Source organism: Myotis yumanensis, unplaced genomic scaffold (genome assembly GCF_028538775.1).
Source record: "Myotis yumanensis isolate MYYU_CA2020_CCGP unplaced genomic scaffold, mMyoYum1.0.hap1 SCAF_9, whole genome shotgun sequence".
Taxonomy (NCBI): domain Eukaryota; kingdom Metazoa; phylum Chordata; class Mammalia; order Chiroptera; family Vespertilionidae; genus Myotis; species Myotis yumanensis.
Genome location: NW_027223760.1, coordinates 21,710,043 through 21,728,563, shown reverse-complemented (window position 1 = coordinate 21,728,563; position 18,521 = coordinate 21,710,043). Strand labels below are relative to the sequence as shown.

Genomic DNA, 18,521 nt, shown 5'->3' with positions numbered 1-18,521 from the left:
AACCCAACAAAGATGGCGGTTAATTTGCATATGCAGGCACGGAGCAAAGACTGAAGACGACTGAAGACTGAAGAGGATTGCCTTCTCTGCTGTGGTCAGAGTGGAGAAGCCTCCAGGCTTGCCTTCTCCACTGCAGCCGGAGTGAAGGCCTGGGTCCCAGGTGGCGGAGGAAAACCAGTGCCAGCAGCCAAGGGAAGGAAGGCCTATTGCACGAATCTCTTCATGCAACGGGCCTCTAGTAGTCTAATGACTGTCCATTTTCTAGAGTAACTAGATCATCAAATAGTACTTAAGAGATGTGAAGCCACATTTCCCACGATGGGTTCTTTCAGCCCAGTTGACTTAGTGATAACATGGGCAGGGAGAGAAAAATGAGGAAGCGAGGAAGAATGAGAGAAACACCATTGATGGATTCTCTATCAGATTATGTTATAGCTGCCATTAACAAGCCTTAAATGAACAAAGATACTGGTATTTTCACTGAACTTTTTGTGCTCAAGAGTCAGGTCCTAGACTGAGCCCATTGGGGAAAATCTACAAGAAAGAATCCAAAAAGCTGCAGCAGTTTGACTGGCTGATTTCTGAGCTGACATTCTGTGTGACCTTCTACAGATGCTCTATCCATCAGGATGTGACATGGTATGAGAGGTAAATGTCACATATCAGGGCAACGTTCTGGGCCAAAGAGCAAGAGAAGTGATCTCAATGACAAAGTCTTAAGTATAAATAACAATGTGACCAAACTCACTCCTCCTCTAACTATAGAGCATGACCTGGCAATTACCAAACTTCTAAAACTAAAGTACAAGGCCCCAGAAAAATGGCCGAGTGAGGCAAGCACCTGCATCACTATTTGAAATAGTGGATGTATTTTGGTCGAGTCCAAGCAGGCTGCTGAGCTATCCAAGTCAGCTCAGCAATAGGAGCCCAGATCCTGCTCTGTTTCCTGGGAAGTCTGGGAATCACTCAACAACCACCACCACCCAGTGACAGCCGTCTCAGCGAGTAAAAGCCTTGAAGAATGTCGCTGGTAGGAAATATTGCTGAGCAGAATGCATGTCCTTGGGGCAACCAGCCACAGGGATGAAGGACAAAAGTAAAATGTCACAGGGCTTCTCAAATGCTCTCCTGCCAACTGTCAGAAGTGTGAAAGAAAAACTCATTTCCTAATAAATGTTTTCATTTCCTTTGTACATGACAAAAGGTCTGGAGGTGTTAATGGGAGGGGCTAGGGAGCAGAGGCCTCTGGAGGTAAGAACCAGAAGCAAATGTCCTGCACACGTAAGCAGGGCTTCACTGTTAGTCCCGGGGAATGAAGACAGCACAGTGATGACAACAGCATCTTATACAGTACTTGATCTCCATAGAAAGATCGTCTCTAATATATCTCTATTACACAGATTTAAAAAACTGAGGTCCAAGTATACTTAATCAAGATTAGACAGTAAGTTCGAAGTGTGCACCTTTTCTTTTCATGGGGGAAAACTGGAATAAAAGAATATAGGCTTTCTCAGCATATTATTTCCCATAACATTCTGCCCAGGGTTAGGCAGGAAATTGGGAATGAAAAAAGGGGCCGTGGATCCCAATGCGTTTAATAATTATTCATCTCACCTGGCCTCTGCGGCAAGCAGCTCGTCATAGTGAGAGGATCTCTGATCGTCATCCTGCCGGTATCTGATCACCGTGGCTAGACCTTTGCTGACAAGGGCCTCGGCAATGTTTCTGCAACAGAAAAGATAGGTCAGTGAGCACTAGAGGTGCATATGGGGCTCAGTCAACAGAAATAATAACAGTTCACACGTGGAGGTCTTAACGTGTCCTAGCAGAAGGAGGCGAAGCCGAGGATTTTAAGACCAATGAGCTGCTAAGCTAGAAATCCAAATAAAAGATGGAATAAAGTTCCCCAGCTCAGCACTTTTTGGCTAGTACAGTCAGATGCTATATCAATCCGTACATAAAAACAAGCAGAGAATATCTATAAGAAGCCCACATTAGGCCAGCCTTTCTACAGAATGTTATCAATAAGCTACTACCTTCAAGAAAAATCTGCTTTAAAACATCAGATAAACAGATAAAAAATAAAAACCCATAAAAGCACGACCTAAATTTCTCAACATCTCTTCTCTAGCCTACCCTATAACGAGCAAATGTCTTATTCCAGTGTGGCAGTGTTAGAAACACTGGTCTAACATAACAGTCGGTGCTTCCCTTCTCATCAGAACTCCTGACCGTGGCTCTCCCACCCAAAGGGGCGTGCAGAAGGTGATTCTATGAGTGAATTGGGTAGGGAAGGGGAGGAAGGTACTGGGGTGGGATAAAAGTTCTTCATAGAAAATGGCATAAAATGGGGGAACAAATAAAATCTGAGATGACCAGCTGTGGAATAATATTCCGAGTAGTCCTTTTAGGACGAAAGAACATGCAGATTAGAATCCTTCTTAAATCAGTTCTCAATGGTGTTCAATTTTCTTCTCTTTGCTAGAATTAGAAAGAGGTCCTACTCTAAGTGACTTATACCTACTAACTAGAGAAGAGTGCACTGGACATGACTCTCAGACAACTAATGAAGCCTATCTGCATGGTTCCTCCCCATGCTGGAAAGAACCTTGATGCGAAGCACTCACTCTACAAAAACAAATTTTCAAAAATTACCTGTAGCAAGTACTGGAATCCAAGAGGCATTAAGTTATTGGGGCAGTTATGTCTTTCTTTGTGTCTGTCATAATTACATGAAAGGTCCCAATCAAACCATCTGGTGAGCTGCCCTTTAGGGAGGGGGTATGCTAAGCAATAGGCGACTGTACCATATGCTATGATTTAGTGTTGTTTGGAAATGTAGTTAACTCTTAACAAACTGATGTTCCTAGAGACTCAGATTTGGAGATGCTGGGAGCTGAACTAACCATTTTATGTGCATGTTTAATCCACTTAAAGAAGGATTCTCTTCATCAAAACCCAGGAAATTACTGTTTTAAAAGATGAAGAAGAAAAAAAATGCGTGCAGAAGAGAAAGGAGGAAAAGATGCTGTGGCCGATTCCCCTCTGCTGCCTGTTTATCTACTGCCAGCACGATATTAATATCTCCAAACCACCACGGAATTAGCACTTCTCAAATCCACTCCCACAAAGAGGCTGCTTTGCTGGCCACCCTGTCTCCTGAGTCACCGCATAAGCATGCTGGCAAACGCTGTCATTATCACAGAGTTGGGTTTGGCAGCATGGAGAATGCCAACAGCCCCAAGTCAACAGCTGTAGATGTAGATATACGGTGAGAATTTAACTCAGGGTGTCACCATGAAGCCCCAAGTGGGCAGGAGAGGGGCTCCCCTTGTAACACGCTGAGAGGTCTGAGGATTGGAAATGCCAGAAGAACAAAGACGTATTTGTTGCTGCATTTTGAATTGCTGCGCATTGACATTTTACAGTCAATACATGGGGTCTGGAGGAGAGAGTTGGAATGACAAAGCAGGCAAGAAAAAATTCAACACAAACAAGCTTCTATCTGAAAAAGCTAGGGAACACTAAGCAAAACAGCACAAATGTTTAATGATCCACTCCTGTTAATGCTGCTCAAATCAATTCACAGAATTACTGAGTACCTGCGTGGCCAGCAGAGCACCAAGGGCACAAGCATTCCTTATGCCTGCTGCCCTCTGTATCCTGTCAGCAATGTCCACAAGTCGGCGTAGGCCTCAGATTCCCAACTCCACACCCTGCCCACTATCCTCTCTTCTTTCTCTCGGAAGCCTAGAGTGTAAGCCATATTCTCTTAGCTTCATGTCTCTAATTACAGATTTCTCCTGGAGGAACAGTTGTGGTGCTGCTGCTTAGCAGTAAGGAGAGTAAAAACACATGAAATAATAATAACCACCATCATTACTGGGATGAGCCAGGCATGAGAATCATGTCACATGTGTTTTCTTCTTGGTGTGTGCTCCCTTGTGATACTCCTCAGTGTCTATCTTCCTTCTAAATTATGAGGTCGGAGAGGGCAAGAGTCTCCTCATTCTTGCTTAGTAACACAGGGACTAGACCACACTTGGCATAAAGGAGACAGTAAATATTTCTGGATGAAAAATTTAGCTTATTTAGGATAATTTTTCACTGTGGTAAAAATCACAGCACATTCTTATAATTTTATTTTAATACATCCTGAACCTCGAGATACTCTTGGAAATGTCAGAAAAACACCCAATCATTTTGGAGAGGCAGCACTGGAACATTATTTATTATCCTAAGCATATATTAGCCAAGCTTGCTGAGAACAGAATTAACGACAAAAGCTTTCTACATATGCCTTACCAGCTTTTGTCTTTCTCCTCTCCATTATCTAGGACTTAGAATTAAAGGGAATGAAAGGGAGAGAGGGAAAATGGAATTAGCCTAGTCCATGTACTTGACTCTCTCATTCATTTCTTTTGGCTGCTAATGAAAGGTCAGGAGATTCTGCCCCGCCCCGCCCCCAAAGATGGTTCAGAAACCGACACTGCTGTGCTGATCATTTGCCCAGTAAGAAAAGAGAACATTAAATTACGTGCCATGACATTATGTCGCTTTAGACAAATTTATAAGTTCTGCTTTCTTGAGTGTATCAGTAATTCTACTCCAATTACACATGTCTGGCTCAAATGGATAATTCACAATCAGCATACAAAAAGGACACTACGAACAGCCTGAGAATTAGTGCTGGGATTGAGTTGCTTCTCCAAACTAAAAGAGAAATTTAGGTTCTATTAAAGGTGAACACTTTCCATTAGACATGAGCAGATATCCTTGATACAAACACAACCAACACACAGATTTTCTCCAAAGATCTATACTAGTTGAAATCTTCCCCTTCCACTTGTTTCAACAGCAAGTAGGTTGTGTTTAATGAGCACATACTTTCCAATAATAAGATACCTCTGAAACCGTGGGGTCCTAATATTCTGCCAACTTGGAGAAAAGGTGTTCTATGTCCATACTCGAGAATACAGTTATTTAAATAGATTTCATTTACAGGAGATTATAATTGTTTTATCACATTTTTGGCAGTCTTCTCCATCCACAATCCCCCCACCCCAATCAAAACTTACAGAAAAGTTGCACATACTGTATGAAGAACAGACCCTCCATCTTTAAACCATGTGAGAGCAAGTAACTGACCAGGTGTACCATCACCCCCAAATATTTTAGTGTTCATTTCCTACAAACTAGGATATTTTCCTATATAATAATAATAATAATAATAATAAACAATGAATAGAATAGGATATCAACAAGAACACAATATTATCATCTACAAACCCCACCCAAATTTTGCCAATTGTTCCAATAAAATACTTAGGGGGAAAAGGACCTAATTCAGAATCAGTGTTACATTTAGATGTCATGTCTCCTTAGTCTGGAACACTTCCTCAGTCTTTCTTACAATGCGTGGCTTGACACTTGGAAGAGCATAGGCCAATTACTTCTGTGTCCGATGCAGATTATGCATCATTGGAGGCAACACACAGAAGACATGCTGTACTGTTCCCGAAGCCCCCTATGAAATGATCTATAATTTACCACTGATGTCCACTTTAATCACTTGATCAGGATGGTGTCTACCAGGCTTCTCCACTGTAGTTACTCCTTTTCCTCTTTATAACTATAGGAGACACTTTAAACTATGTAATTTTCAGCCCTCAAACTCGCAAGTTATTCATTTATTTATTTGAGCAGTATAAACTCATGGAATCTCATTTTATTCAAAGGGTTATAATCCACTACTATCATTATTTATTCTGATGCTGAAATTGTTCCCAATCTGGCTAGTGAAAACTGGCTCAAGTGGGCTTCTGTGCCCTATGAACATGCCCCCATCATTCTTTGAGCATGTCCTGATTTCCAGGACAACAACATATCCGGGCTTATCTTGTGCTGTTTTCTGTAACTCTGAAATTAGCCAATTATCTAGTAGCCTACATTTACATCATTATTTCTAAATATTTATTTCTAATACTATTGGAAACCATGTGTGGCAGTCATGAAAATGTGCCTCTCAGATTTCTCACTGCAGGAAGCATTTCTCAGTGACAGTCCCAGCTGCTATGCTCGGAATCACGGCTATGCTTTCCACCAGCCATTACCAGCCAAAGACTGAGCACAGACAGCAGAGATACTAATGCAGGCCTATTGCTGAGACTTTGGACTCCTCTGATGGGCAACTTTGGCTTGCGGACTCCTTGTCAGCTTGGCAGAAACTCTTAGAATTAACTGCCCTACAGCTTAGATTTTTCCAGTTCGACCTTCCTTCTTTCCCTCCCTTCTCTCCACAGGGCTAAGGCCCACAGTGCAGTCTGATGGCTCTCCCAGCCTCATCCAGATCCCTGAGAAGAGTCTTCCCCAATTAAACTCTTGCACTGCACATCTAGTCCCATCTTGGCATCAGCTTCTTAGAAAACCTGAAAAAATATATCAGGAATTAACACAGATATCTATAATCCCAATCCAATATTACAGGGCTCATTGTAGTTTTCTTCCTTTCCATATTTATACCTCCCTTCTCTGACTGTGAGAAACCTGGCTTGCATTACCCTTAATGTTTTACTTATAAGAAAAATCTCCCTTTATATACATATACACTTACTTGCTCACTCATACATATGTGACTTCCTTGATTTAGTACCTAACAATAGAGCTAATTTAACACTCCGGTGTGGGGTGAATTTCCCGCCAAAATATAAGATGGCGCGGGCAATTATTTAGGTTTCCCGCGCAAAATCAGGGATTTTTATGATACCTATTACCCCAATGGGTATGAAACGGTTCGCATACGCAGGTAGGTATCTTTGTGAACGGCAAACAAACAAATATTTGGTAATACGCAGTTACAATCGGCCCGAGTTTACACGTTTCCCGCACTCCACCGCAAATCTATATGAACCGAGTTAAGACGGCTCCCGCGGAGTACGCGCAATTCACGCGAGCCGACTTAACTCCTTTCCCCCACTCCAAGTGTTAAGAGGAATACACTACTTAATAAAAAAAAAAGGACCTGGTTAAATGGATAAGTATTTTAAAAGAGTGGGCATAGAGAATAATAACACATACACCCCCCCACACACATACCCTTCATTCTCCATCTGAATAAGGATAACAGGTAATTCTCAATGGTTCTGTCTCACAGATCTCTATCTAGCTGTTTGAACTTAACATTTGCCACTTAAAAACCATCTACATTTTATGAGTCACTGAGGTGTCCATGGAGATTATAAAAGCAGAATATTTTCCTTAAGGCAAGCATACATGTGGGCACATATTCAGAACAAAGCAAGCCATAAAGAAATGCCTCTACAATGTATTTTAGTCAAGGCTAAAGGAAAGGGGTGACAGATAATTAAAAGCTCAATTCATTCATAACAGTTGCATTAGCAATACCAGAGGTACATATCACTCCTCATACAATTTCTTTACAATAATTTCAAGGTCCTGTGGTCAAATTTCATAAACAGCAGAAAAAGCATGCCATGGCTATTTACTATGAGATAACCCAGATCCAACAAGACATCAGGCACATAGCTTGGGCCTCCGTCATCTGTGAACCTCAAACTCCAGTATCTTGTGCTGAAAAACTGCCTTTTCATATGGCCTGTACCTTCCCCACAGGGACAGACTTTCTCACAAGTCCTGAAATGGAGATCACCAGACAGCAGAGTTCCAGTACTGATTTCTAACCTACTAGGTGGCTCACCTCACTGCTCCTCTGCTTAACAGGGATCCTCTGCTGTGGGCTGAGCCACAGGGAGCTTCATTATGCTGACATCCTTCTCTGCCACTAGGTCAGAGACAAGCAAGGAGGAAGAGGTCGCCGCAGGACTTGATAAGGAGGTAGAAAGCGAGGAAGACTCGAAAAGTAATTTCTTCAGAATATCAGGTCCACTTTTACTCATGTCTATGGAAAACGTGGCCTTTCCACTCTAACAGATACTAAAGAAGTGGAGAAATGACAGCCTACGGGCCCCAGAGCCTTCCTTCGCTACCGGCTCACAAGACCTCTATACCCATGCTCTTTGAGGCAGGAACCGGACAATTTCAGGCTTGAGTTAGACTTGGCTTTGGTAAAGCCAGCAAAAGGAGAAAGTGAACTTCTAGATCAGTGGTTCTCAACCTTCCTAATGCCACGACCCTTTAATACAGTTCCTCATGTTGTGGTGACCCCCAATTTCATTGTTACAAATTGAACATAAAGCATAGTGATTAATCGCAAAAACAATACATAATTATTTCTGTGTTTTCCAATGGTCTTAGGCGATTCCTGTGAAAGGGTAGTTCGACCCCCAAAGGGGTCGCAACCCACAGGTTGAGAATGAAAGGGATCTGCAGCCAATGGGCAACAAACAAATACCTTTATTAAATTGCTGTTTTTCAAACAGGCCTCAAATTAGAAAAAAGTCCTACAGAGCAACATGTAGATTCCAAAAGCTTATATGATGACACCTCTAGGGATCACACGTGACCTTTCCCACTTAGTGTCTTTGTGCTCCAATCTTCAGTGACTGAATTCCCATGAATCTGAAAATGATGATTTACCCTCTTTTTTTTTTTCTTAAAATATATCAAGGAGGTGCTTCCCACATAACCAAGTGGCATATGTAGACCAGATTCTGTTTTAGAAGCATTAATAATTAGAAACAGCTGAGGTAGCACAACATCCTTTATAGATTTACCAAATATCTTTCCTACTGTCTTCTCTATTTTTTCATTTCTCCCTTGAACTAATGTAAAATTCTAAAAATAACTAAAATCATTTTTGGGGGTCTTCTTACTCTTATCTGCTTCTTTATCTGTTTAGCAAGTCCCATCAACAGGACAGCCACCAGAGGATTTGCACAGTGGCTAGGGACTTTCAGAATGCATGACATAGAAAACAAAGAGGAAGATTCAAATGCCTAGATGTTCCCAGCCAGGCTGTAGAAACTAGGGTAAAACGGGGTGGGGGGTGGGGGTGAGGGTACGATTATTAAGGACTGTATAAGGCACATGCAGTCTTAGGGCAGCATATCCTTGTTCCAGGCTCTGAGAGCCAAAGGTAATTGCTTTTAACACTCCACCAACCCAGCTGTGGCAATACTGAACATAAGATAGAGCATGACCTACAGCGAAGCAGGACCACAGAAAACCAGACTCAAGAATGGGCAAGTATGGAATGGGACTTAACTGAATGGCCTTAGAAGCAGATCAAGCAAAAAAGCACTCCTCAGAACAAAAATGTCTAATAAGTTTCAGTTCATGTTTAATGAGCACTTAAAATATGCACAAGTCCTAAACACAACTGTTCTTTTCATGAGAGCATCTTCCAGAGACTGAAGTTGAGATATGAAAATCAAGAACTCTTGGGAACAAGACTCTAGCCTTTTTGTATTATAATGAATCCCAATCCTTCCTCCTGGCGGAGAGGGGGATGTGTAAAGAAAACTATTAAACTAATATGGACATAGTCTAAGCAACCCCAAAGGATGCATGGTTAGAACAGAACCCAAGGAGACCCATAAACAACCCTGGCAGAAAGGAAAGAAAGGAGGGAGGAAGAAAGAAATGGAGGAAAGGAGAAAGGGAAGAGAGAGAAAGGAAAGGAGAAGGAAAACAAAGAAAAAGTCATTCCATGAAAAAATTATTGCTTTGTACAAAGTTAAATCCTTGAACCCCTAGAGCAGCAGTCGCCAAGCGGTGGTCCGTGAGGTCCGAAAGGTGGGCAACCGCTGCCCTAGGGCACATACTCCTCCAAACTTCACTATAAAGAAGAGGCTTACTCCTGAGCACTCACAAAAACTTCTCTAGCTTCAGAGACCATGTCCCACTGCACACCAACAGTAACCTTCCGTTTGGAAGAAAAGAAATAAAACCAAAGATACCTTGGGACCAGGGTTTTAAAAGTGGGTGAGGAAGAGATGTCACTTCATACTCAACCTGCCATGAAAAGCTAATTCTCTACTCCAAGGCAGCTCTGGGCCATATCACACCCATTACCTTATTTCCACTCATGTCTACACAAGGGTGTACCTACCACCCTTGATCTCCTGAAAGAAAAACTAACAGACAAGAAAATAAGACAGAAATAGAGAGCCCCTCTTATCTGCAGGGGACATGTCCCAAGACCCCCAGTGGATACCTGAAACCAGGGACAGTTACTGACGCCTATATGTCCTTTTTTCTTCCTCTACATAAATACCTGTGATAAAGTTTAAGTGATAAATTAGGCATAGTACGTGGTTAACAACAATAACTAATGGCAAAACATAATGATTATAACAACACACTATAACAAAAGTTATGTGAATGTGGTGACTCATTTCAGGGGCCCCTGGAACTGTCTCCTGCAGTCTCAATCCTTTCCGGTGCAGCACACTGCTATCAAGCAGAACCCGCTCGCTGCCCATGTCTCCCACCCATGGATTTAATGCCCTTTCCATCTTGACTAAGCATTCCTTTATCATGCACCATGGCCGTTAACTTTAGGAGGTGCAACAGCAAAACTAGCACAGATTTATTTTTCCTTCTTCACACTTTTAGTAATAGAAGATTCGTTCTTACTGTTGATCTTAGCAAACTCAGCACACAATTTTTTTTTTCTTATTAAGTGAGAACTTTCACCTTTTCATTTAAAGAAAGCACTTTATGGCTTCTCTTTGCCATATCCAAATAGCTAGCATCACTACTCTTGCACTTTCGGGCCATTATTAAAAAAAATAAAAGTTACTTGAACACGAGCACAGTGGATCTGATAACCCAAATGGCTATTAGCTGGTCAATGTGCAGGCAGCAAACACAGCATGAAGATGCCAGACAAAAGGATGATTCATATCCCAGGAGGGATGGAGCAGGAGAGCGTGAGATTTCACCAGGCTACTCACAACAGCCCGTAAGGTAAAACTTAGGAATTGTTAATATTTAAGGACCATTGTTGACAGGAGGTAACTGAAACCGAGGAAAGTGAAACTGTAAAAAAGGGGGACTACTGTACTTGGAGGAGGCAGAATTAAACTCACTTCATAACTCTAGCTAACGGAGAGAATGGTGTTGAAAATATGGGTCGAAGTGATTTAGAGAAGGAGGGGGGAGAAGCTTAACACCAAATAGCTCTATCAAACAGTTATGATTACTAAATAGACAATTTTATTCTGCCCCTAGGATTTCTGCAGTACTGTAATCTTATTGCCACCTCTTATATGATATTTTCATTTATTCAGCAATATCATGGTGATGGCTTTATAAGACAAAGAAAACTGGAATTGTACTCTATTATGCCAGCTCCTCTCTGAGTATCACTGCATTTCCAAGTCAGCAAAATATCTGAGGAAGTTAGGACAATAATGAAGCTTGGCTATATATATGAGGGGCACATTAAATGTAAGTGGCAATAAAACAACATCACCTTCAAATATCTAATATTTTCCCCAATCTCCAATCCTCAAAGTAAGACAAAAGCAAAACAGTGAAGAAAAAAGGGTCTGTTTCATGGACAAACTACAAGGACTTATCTATCTGAATCTTCCTTATACAATAGGGATATGTACCCAAGTGACACTCCCTCTATTAAACAGACATCTTCCCAGAAGAAGACCAATAGATCTTTTGAAAACAATGAAGGTAATCAATTAAATACTGGCTCTAGCTTGAAGAAAGTAAACTGTTAGCCAAACTGGTCGACTCATTGCTAAATACGCCACACAGTTCCAGTTCCAACTATTTGCAGGACATGTGAATTTGTATGATTCATCATCATGTAAAACTTGGCATTTCAAAAATAAAACAGTTCTCTAGAATAAGCGTTTCTGAAGCCTACCAAATCGGCTCATTCTCCTAACATCTCTGGCTAGGACCAGCATACTCTCAGTCGCCCAGACCTGATGTCTCTCTCACTCCCATATAAAATTAGTTGTCAAAACTTTGAATTCAAATCCCCCACATATGTTTCCTATTCCATTCCTTCTCTTTACGTCAGTTGTGGCTCCCACGAACGCTCACCTGTACCACGTACTGCAGCCTCCATTATCTGCTTTCCTTGCAATGCTGACCAATTCCAAACACTATCAGTTTAATCCTCATAAACCCCGGGTCTGACAAATATTCCTCATTCTCAAACCCACCATGGGCACAAAAAACTTGTTAGAAAATTTCAATACTAAGACAACATGAAGTTATCAAATATGCAATGAAGATGGAGGGGAAGGAGAGGAGGAGACAGAGGTGGAAAGAAGGAGAGAGGGAGGAAGAGAAGCAGGGAGAAGAGGTTTAGGGTTAGAAGGAAACGAACTGGGGAAAAGGGAGGAAGATGAACATTTTTTTAGCAATATCCTAAATGCTTTACATTTATGAAACTATTTAATGGTCACAAAATCCTGTGGAGCCCTAGCTGGTTTGGCTCAGTGGATACAGTGTCGGCCTGTGGACTGAAGGGTCCCGGATTCAATTCTGGTCAAGATTATATGCCCAGGTTGCAGGCTTGGTCCCCAGTAGGGGGTGTGCAGGAGGCAGCTGATCAGTGATTCTTCCTCATCATTGATGTTTCTATCTCTCTTTCCCTGTCCCTTCCTCTCTGAAATCAATAAAAATATATTTTTAAAAAATCCTGATGAAGTCAGAGTTTTTATCATTCCTGTTTTACAGATGAGAAACCTGAACAGATAGGTTACAAAACTTGTGACAGAACTATAACCAACAAGAAAGGCTATGCATAGAGACATGGCACTTCATCGATAAAAAGGATCTTGCTAAAAATCCTATCCAACCCCTAAGCTGTAAACATCTGATAACAGAACTATTTCTTTGATTTTCACTCAATAATTTCAGCTTTAATGAAGATCTACTGGGTGTCTACTATAGGACAGGCACTTTAGCACACATTAACCTAACCCTCCGAGCAATACAACAGTGGTAAGTATATGGTAATTCTATATAGTCACAAGAAAGAGTAAACAGTTTTAGATTTGCCTCGATTAGAAGCCAGTGGTTTTTTTTAATTCTAAGTCCATTTTTCTTGAGACTAAGTGCCATAAATTACAGGGTAACAGACTATAAAAGGCATTCTACAATGGAACCTTCACATGTCTCCCTAACTCTATTCCATTAAATACCTTTCAATCTTCTGCTTTAGTCCAACCAGTCAACTTAGCTACCAACCACGCCCTGCATTGTCCGCATCACTATGCCTGTGGCGGCGCTACTCATCTGGCACTTGCCTTGTAGTGCTGTATATTATTATCTTCCTTTGTGTACATAATCGAGTCTTCCCAACTAGATCATATTCCCTACTGGTCCACAAAGAGCCAAACACTTAGTAGGCAGGCACTCAATAAATATTTATTGGCTAGCTGATTGATTTCACTCTCTGAGTTCCCAGGAGGTTCTATGGGCTGTTGGATGAAAACAAAGTAATAACTGACTGAGTCATAGAATTTTTTAGCAGAAAGAGTCCACAGAGATGAAATAATCCAAAACTTTCCATATATAAATGATGACAGAGAGAAACCCTGAAAATTTTTACATGAGCTGTCTAAAGAAACACAGAGACTAACACCATCACAATGGGCATCTCAGATCTTCTGATTCTCATCCTATTTCCTGTTATTATGCCACTGTCCTTTTAAGAGTCTATAAAATAGGAATAAATACATTCTGCACATAAATTATCCAAGATGCCGTTAAAACATTAAAAATTTATCAGCTCATTAAAAATAATCTATCCATATCATATTATAAATTTGATCACTCTAATACTAATAATGCTAGCTAAAATATATATTAAACATTGAATTATAATAATTTGCTTGCCTTCTGCGGATTCAGAGGACTTTTTCTGGGAGAGGGGGAAGAAATGATTTGAAAAAGTCTGATTGCTTTTTCTCTCTATATTCTAATACAAGGTGGAAATGTTCATTGTGTTACAGAAGACCAGAGAAAAGCCAAGCCACGCTTAGAGAAAGAGAGTTACATTTTAATTATGATTATGCACAGGCCCAGAGAAAAATATGTCTTTCAATTTCTGGGCCCCCCAACATGGAGGCAACCCTCTTTACTTATACTTTTTCCAGTCCTTTGTCTCCCAAATTTGGAATGAGACTTCCGGACCTTCTGAGAAAGAAGGCTGCATACTGGGAAGGGGCCATGAGATCATATCTCAAGGCCTGGTCCAGTGTCAGCACTGACAACTCTGTCTGGGGCATAGTTTACGGCCTCTCTGGAATGGGAGTAGTCTTATTTTCCTTAATATTTAAGCAAGCAAGCAAGTATTTACAGAAGCCAAAATAGCAGGGTTAAAATTTCAAACAGCAGTTTTTATATAAGAGGGATACTTCAATTGTAGACATAAAGTATGTTTTCTTCATTCCTTATTTCCTATTCTCTTCTTTCCTTTGAGAAATCAACAATTTACAAAAGAGCAGTGTAAAGAGCATGGATACTGGTATGAGGTGAAAACATCCTCACACATTCCTCCCTCAGTAATAGTGGAAGGAATGCACTGAAGCTGTAGTCAGTAGGGGGCTCCTTCCCTGACCATCATCCCCAACACCTCAATAAAGTCACTGACCTAGGAGAGTCATTGACTGTAGTCATTCCTTACTTTTGCACATCATGTGGCTTTACATGTGTTTGAAAGCCAAATATTCACATGTTTTACAGTGACTGTGAGTAAGAGACAATTGCCACCCCCTTTCTACCTGGGTAATTTTACATTGTTGGATATTTCTCATCTACGCCGTGGAAGATGAAAATCATTAGATGCTCACCCTTGCCCCTGTCCCTGACAGCCAGTGCAGACACACTGACAGTGGCTCTGCCAATTAGATGCTCCTGCTCTCGGTGGGAAGCAAAGGAGGGGGGCAGTCAGAATTCATGTACAGTGGTATCTCCCCTAAGGACCCCATGCAGGTGATGGGGTCCTTAGGCTGTGCCTGGTAAAGACAATGATCCTGCTTCCTGCTTCTTGGCCCTTTGGAGCTGCCCTGGTCCCCATCTATTTTCCTAGTCTGATACTCTGTCCTTAGATCAGTTCTCTCATAACTTCCCGATTTAACTTCCTCTTTAGGACAATCAGGCTTGTTTATGTTCAAAACATCTTAAAGATTTATGAGGCTGTATTCTTAAAGTCCCTAAACATGGGTTACAGAGGTCACAGTTTCCTTTAAACCAGGAAACCTGGGAGCCCAGGCTTAGGGTGAGAGGTGGATGCCACAGTAAAGCTTCCAGAAGTATATAGGTCCAGCAAAGGCCATACAGAGTGCTCTCTTTCCAGAGTACCACTGTATTACCCAAATAGCACAGGGTCCAGGGCAGATGGTAGAAAAGCACTTAATCTTTAACCTTTTGCTTAGGAACTTGGAATAGAATAAGTGGGGAAAATTCTTTTCTTGACCTATCACCTCACTACTAACCGAGTGAGGAATTATTACAGTGTGATCTCTATCTAACCTGGTGCTCAATGAGGTTCCACAGCCAACCCAACAGTTTCGGCCATCTTGCTAAGTGGAAGCAGAAGTGCAGAAGATGAACAGTGAAGTAGGAATGGCTTTGAGGATTTTGCCACTGAGTTAAGAATAAGAGCCAGTTTAGGGATCTCAATGATCACATTAAAGTGTGGTGTATATAAAGGGTGAATTATCTTAAAGTCAAGAAAACATGTATTTATGTTTTTACAAAGATCCTACTATATTCAGGTATAGGGATCAATTACAGGTGCTTATAAGAATGAATGAAAAGATAAGTGTGAAGTAGGTTTATTATTAGTAAAAGAGATTTTCCTAGTTATGTCATTTGAGTTTCTAAGCATAAGTGATGCCCAACTACAGTATACTTATTTTATTACTGGAAAACAAACAAACCAGAGGCAGTAAACTGCTTACCAGTTATAACAATTCCATATCTTGAGGTACAGAAACATAAAATAAAATTTTAGTTTAGTTTATTTTGTTTGTTGTTTGCTTTCCAAAATGCACATAAGAGGTAACCAACTTTCTTTAAAAAAAAAAGTGTGGTTTTTTAAAAAAAAATAGTCTAATACAGTGATGGCGAACCTTTTGAGCTCGGCGTGTCAACATTTTGAAAAACCCTAACTTAACTCTGGTGCCGTGTCACATATAGAAATTTTTTGATATTTGCAACCATAGTAAAACAAAGATTTATATTTTTGATATTTATTTTATATATTTAAATGCCATTTAACAAAGAAAAATCAACCAAAAAAAATGAGTTCGCGTGTCACCTCTGACACGCGTATCATAGGTTCACCATCACTGGTCTAATATAATACATTATCTCATACCAACACTTTAATAGAGGGGAAATAATTTAAATTATAAAAAATGAGTAAGAGACAGAACAATACAGTAAAACAGATGAATATGATAAAACAGAAATGTTAAGAATAAATGTTGATCAATTCTCCTTCATCCAATAAAAGAGAGAAGTTACACAGAGCATTTATATTTATTCTTCAATGGTGAAAGCCAGTTAATGTTCCCCACTTGTTCCAGCCCTTGTGGCCACAGAGAGCAGTTATGAGCTCATTTCATAAAGAGCTCATGGCACAGAGCAGTCATTCCGGGCAGAGGATCTGGGTTCTTACCCCAGCTCTCTAGTTGTTTCAACTCGTGTAAAGGCACTAAGCTGGTACCAGTTTCTGAATCTGTAAAATGAGGGGGTAGATCTAAATGCACTACAAAATATGTTCCACCTCACATATATTCTAATCTAATTTTTAAAATGAACCAGCATATACTGATCAACAGTCAGGCATATTCAATATACCTTTATCCTTCTGTACATATCTTTATACAGCACTAGATGATAATGTTTGAGGCCATCTAGATTATGTATCATTTCAGTAAGTGTCAAACATACCCTAAGGTTTATACACATTTCTGGTGTGGTTTGCGGAGCACTGTGGCAGCAGTTACATTTCATCCAATCCTTCCTCTAGGGACTATAGGGGCCCTATCCCCTCTGTGCACACACATAATGGTGGCAAAGGGTGGGAGGCCAGGCTACTTGAAAAATTTATGAGAAAGTATTTATTCTCTTCAGCTCTTTAATGTCCACTATTTAAGATATAATGTATTACCCAAATGCTCTGGAGTATAAAAAAAGAGGCTGGAGGGATGAGCAAATAAAGAACATATAGGACATTTTCTACCAGGAAACTATTAATGTGCAAATTTTTTGATTCTTCACTGGCTAATTCCTTCTACTTTGGTTAAGTATTTTATTCAGTGACAAGAAACTGACTTATCTTATTAGTACAAATGTGTTTAAAGAACCAATTAAGTAGAATTGACATTTAACAGGAATTTACTACATTTCTTATATTGTGGTTCACTAGATTATGTAAATTAGGAAGTTTACTTCTGTATGTGTCTTATCACTTAAAATAGTGAAAAATCAGACCCACCTTCACATTTACATAGTTTGCCAAGTAATATTTTGGCCTATTAAGCTTATAGCTCATTCTTAAGAAGTACAAGTGGTAGCAATATGTCAATAAAACATATTTCTTGGGTAGTCCTTATGAGACTATAAAAGATGACTACACAGTAAGTATTCACAAAAGAGGTGAACTTCATTACTACAGACAGGCAAAATCAGAAAAACTTCATTCATTATCAGAGTTTATATCTGAAAGAATCTTACTGTTCTCCAATTCCCTCATCTTACAAATGCCTAATCTGAGCTTCAGAGACATTAAAAACTAGTTAGTGACCGACCTGGAATAGAACTCAGATCTCAAGTTATAAAAGGTATCCTTCCACCATGACAGTCTGCCTCCAGCCTCAACATACCGACTGGAAAAACAAATAATACACACAACGCCTTAGATCAGTGGTTCTCAACCTTCTGGCCCTTTAAATACAGTTCCTCATCTTGTGACCCAACCATAAAATTATTTTCGTTGCTACTTCATAACTGTAATGTTGCTACTGTTATGAATCGTAATGTAAATATCTGATATGCAGGATGGTCTTAGGGGACCCCTGTGAAAGGGTCATTCGACCGCCAAAGGGGTCGCGACCCACAGGTTGAGAACCACTGCCTTAGGTGGATCTCAAGGGCATTCCTCTAAGGTTTGCACACTACATGGTTCCATTTATATAATATTCTTGTAATTAAAAAATTATAGAGATAGAAAACAGATTACTAGTTGTTAAGGATGATGGGAGGGGAAAGACACAAGGGAGATCTTTATGATGACTGAATAGTTTTCTATCTTCATTGTGCTGATAGTTACAGGAACCTACACATGGGATAAAATGGCACAGACCTATTCACACACCTTCACATTTATATCAATGCCAAATTCCTGGTTTAGATACTGCACTGTAATTGTAAGATATAACCATTGGGGGGAACTGGAGGGAAGGTGCATGGGGTGAACCTATCTGTACTACCCTTGTAACTTCTGTGAATTTATAATTACTTAAAAATAAAGTTTTAAAAAATTCAATAGGATTTGAACTTACTAATAAGAAGAAAAACAACAAAGACTCTAAAGTCCATTCTCAATT

At 40.3% G+C, this 18,521-nt stretch overlaps 1 protein-coding gene across 1 annotated transcript in view; it reads right to left on the bottom strand.

Annotated features, from left to right (window-relative positions):
- Positions 1-18,521, bottom strand: part of SND1 (staphylococcal nuclease and tudor domain containing 1) — a 447,431-nt gene that overhangs the window by 200,751 nt on the left and 228,159 nt on the right. Inside the window, exon 13 of the mRNA XM_070423847.1 lies at positions 1,615-1,725. Coding sequence (XP_070279948.1) covers positions 1,615-1,725 — 111 coding nt within the window. The remainder of the gene's footprint in view (positions 1-1,614; positions 1,726-18,521) is intronic.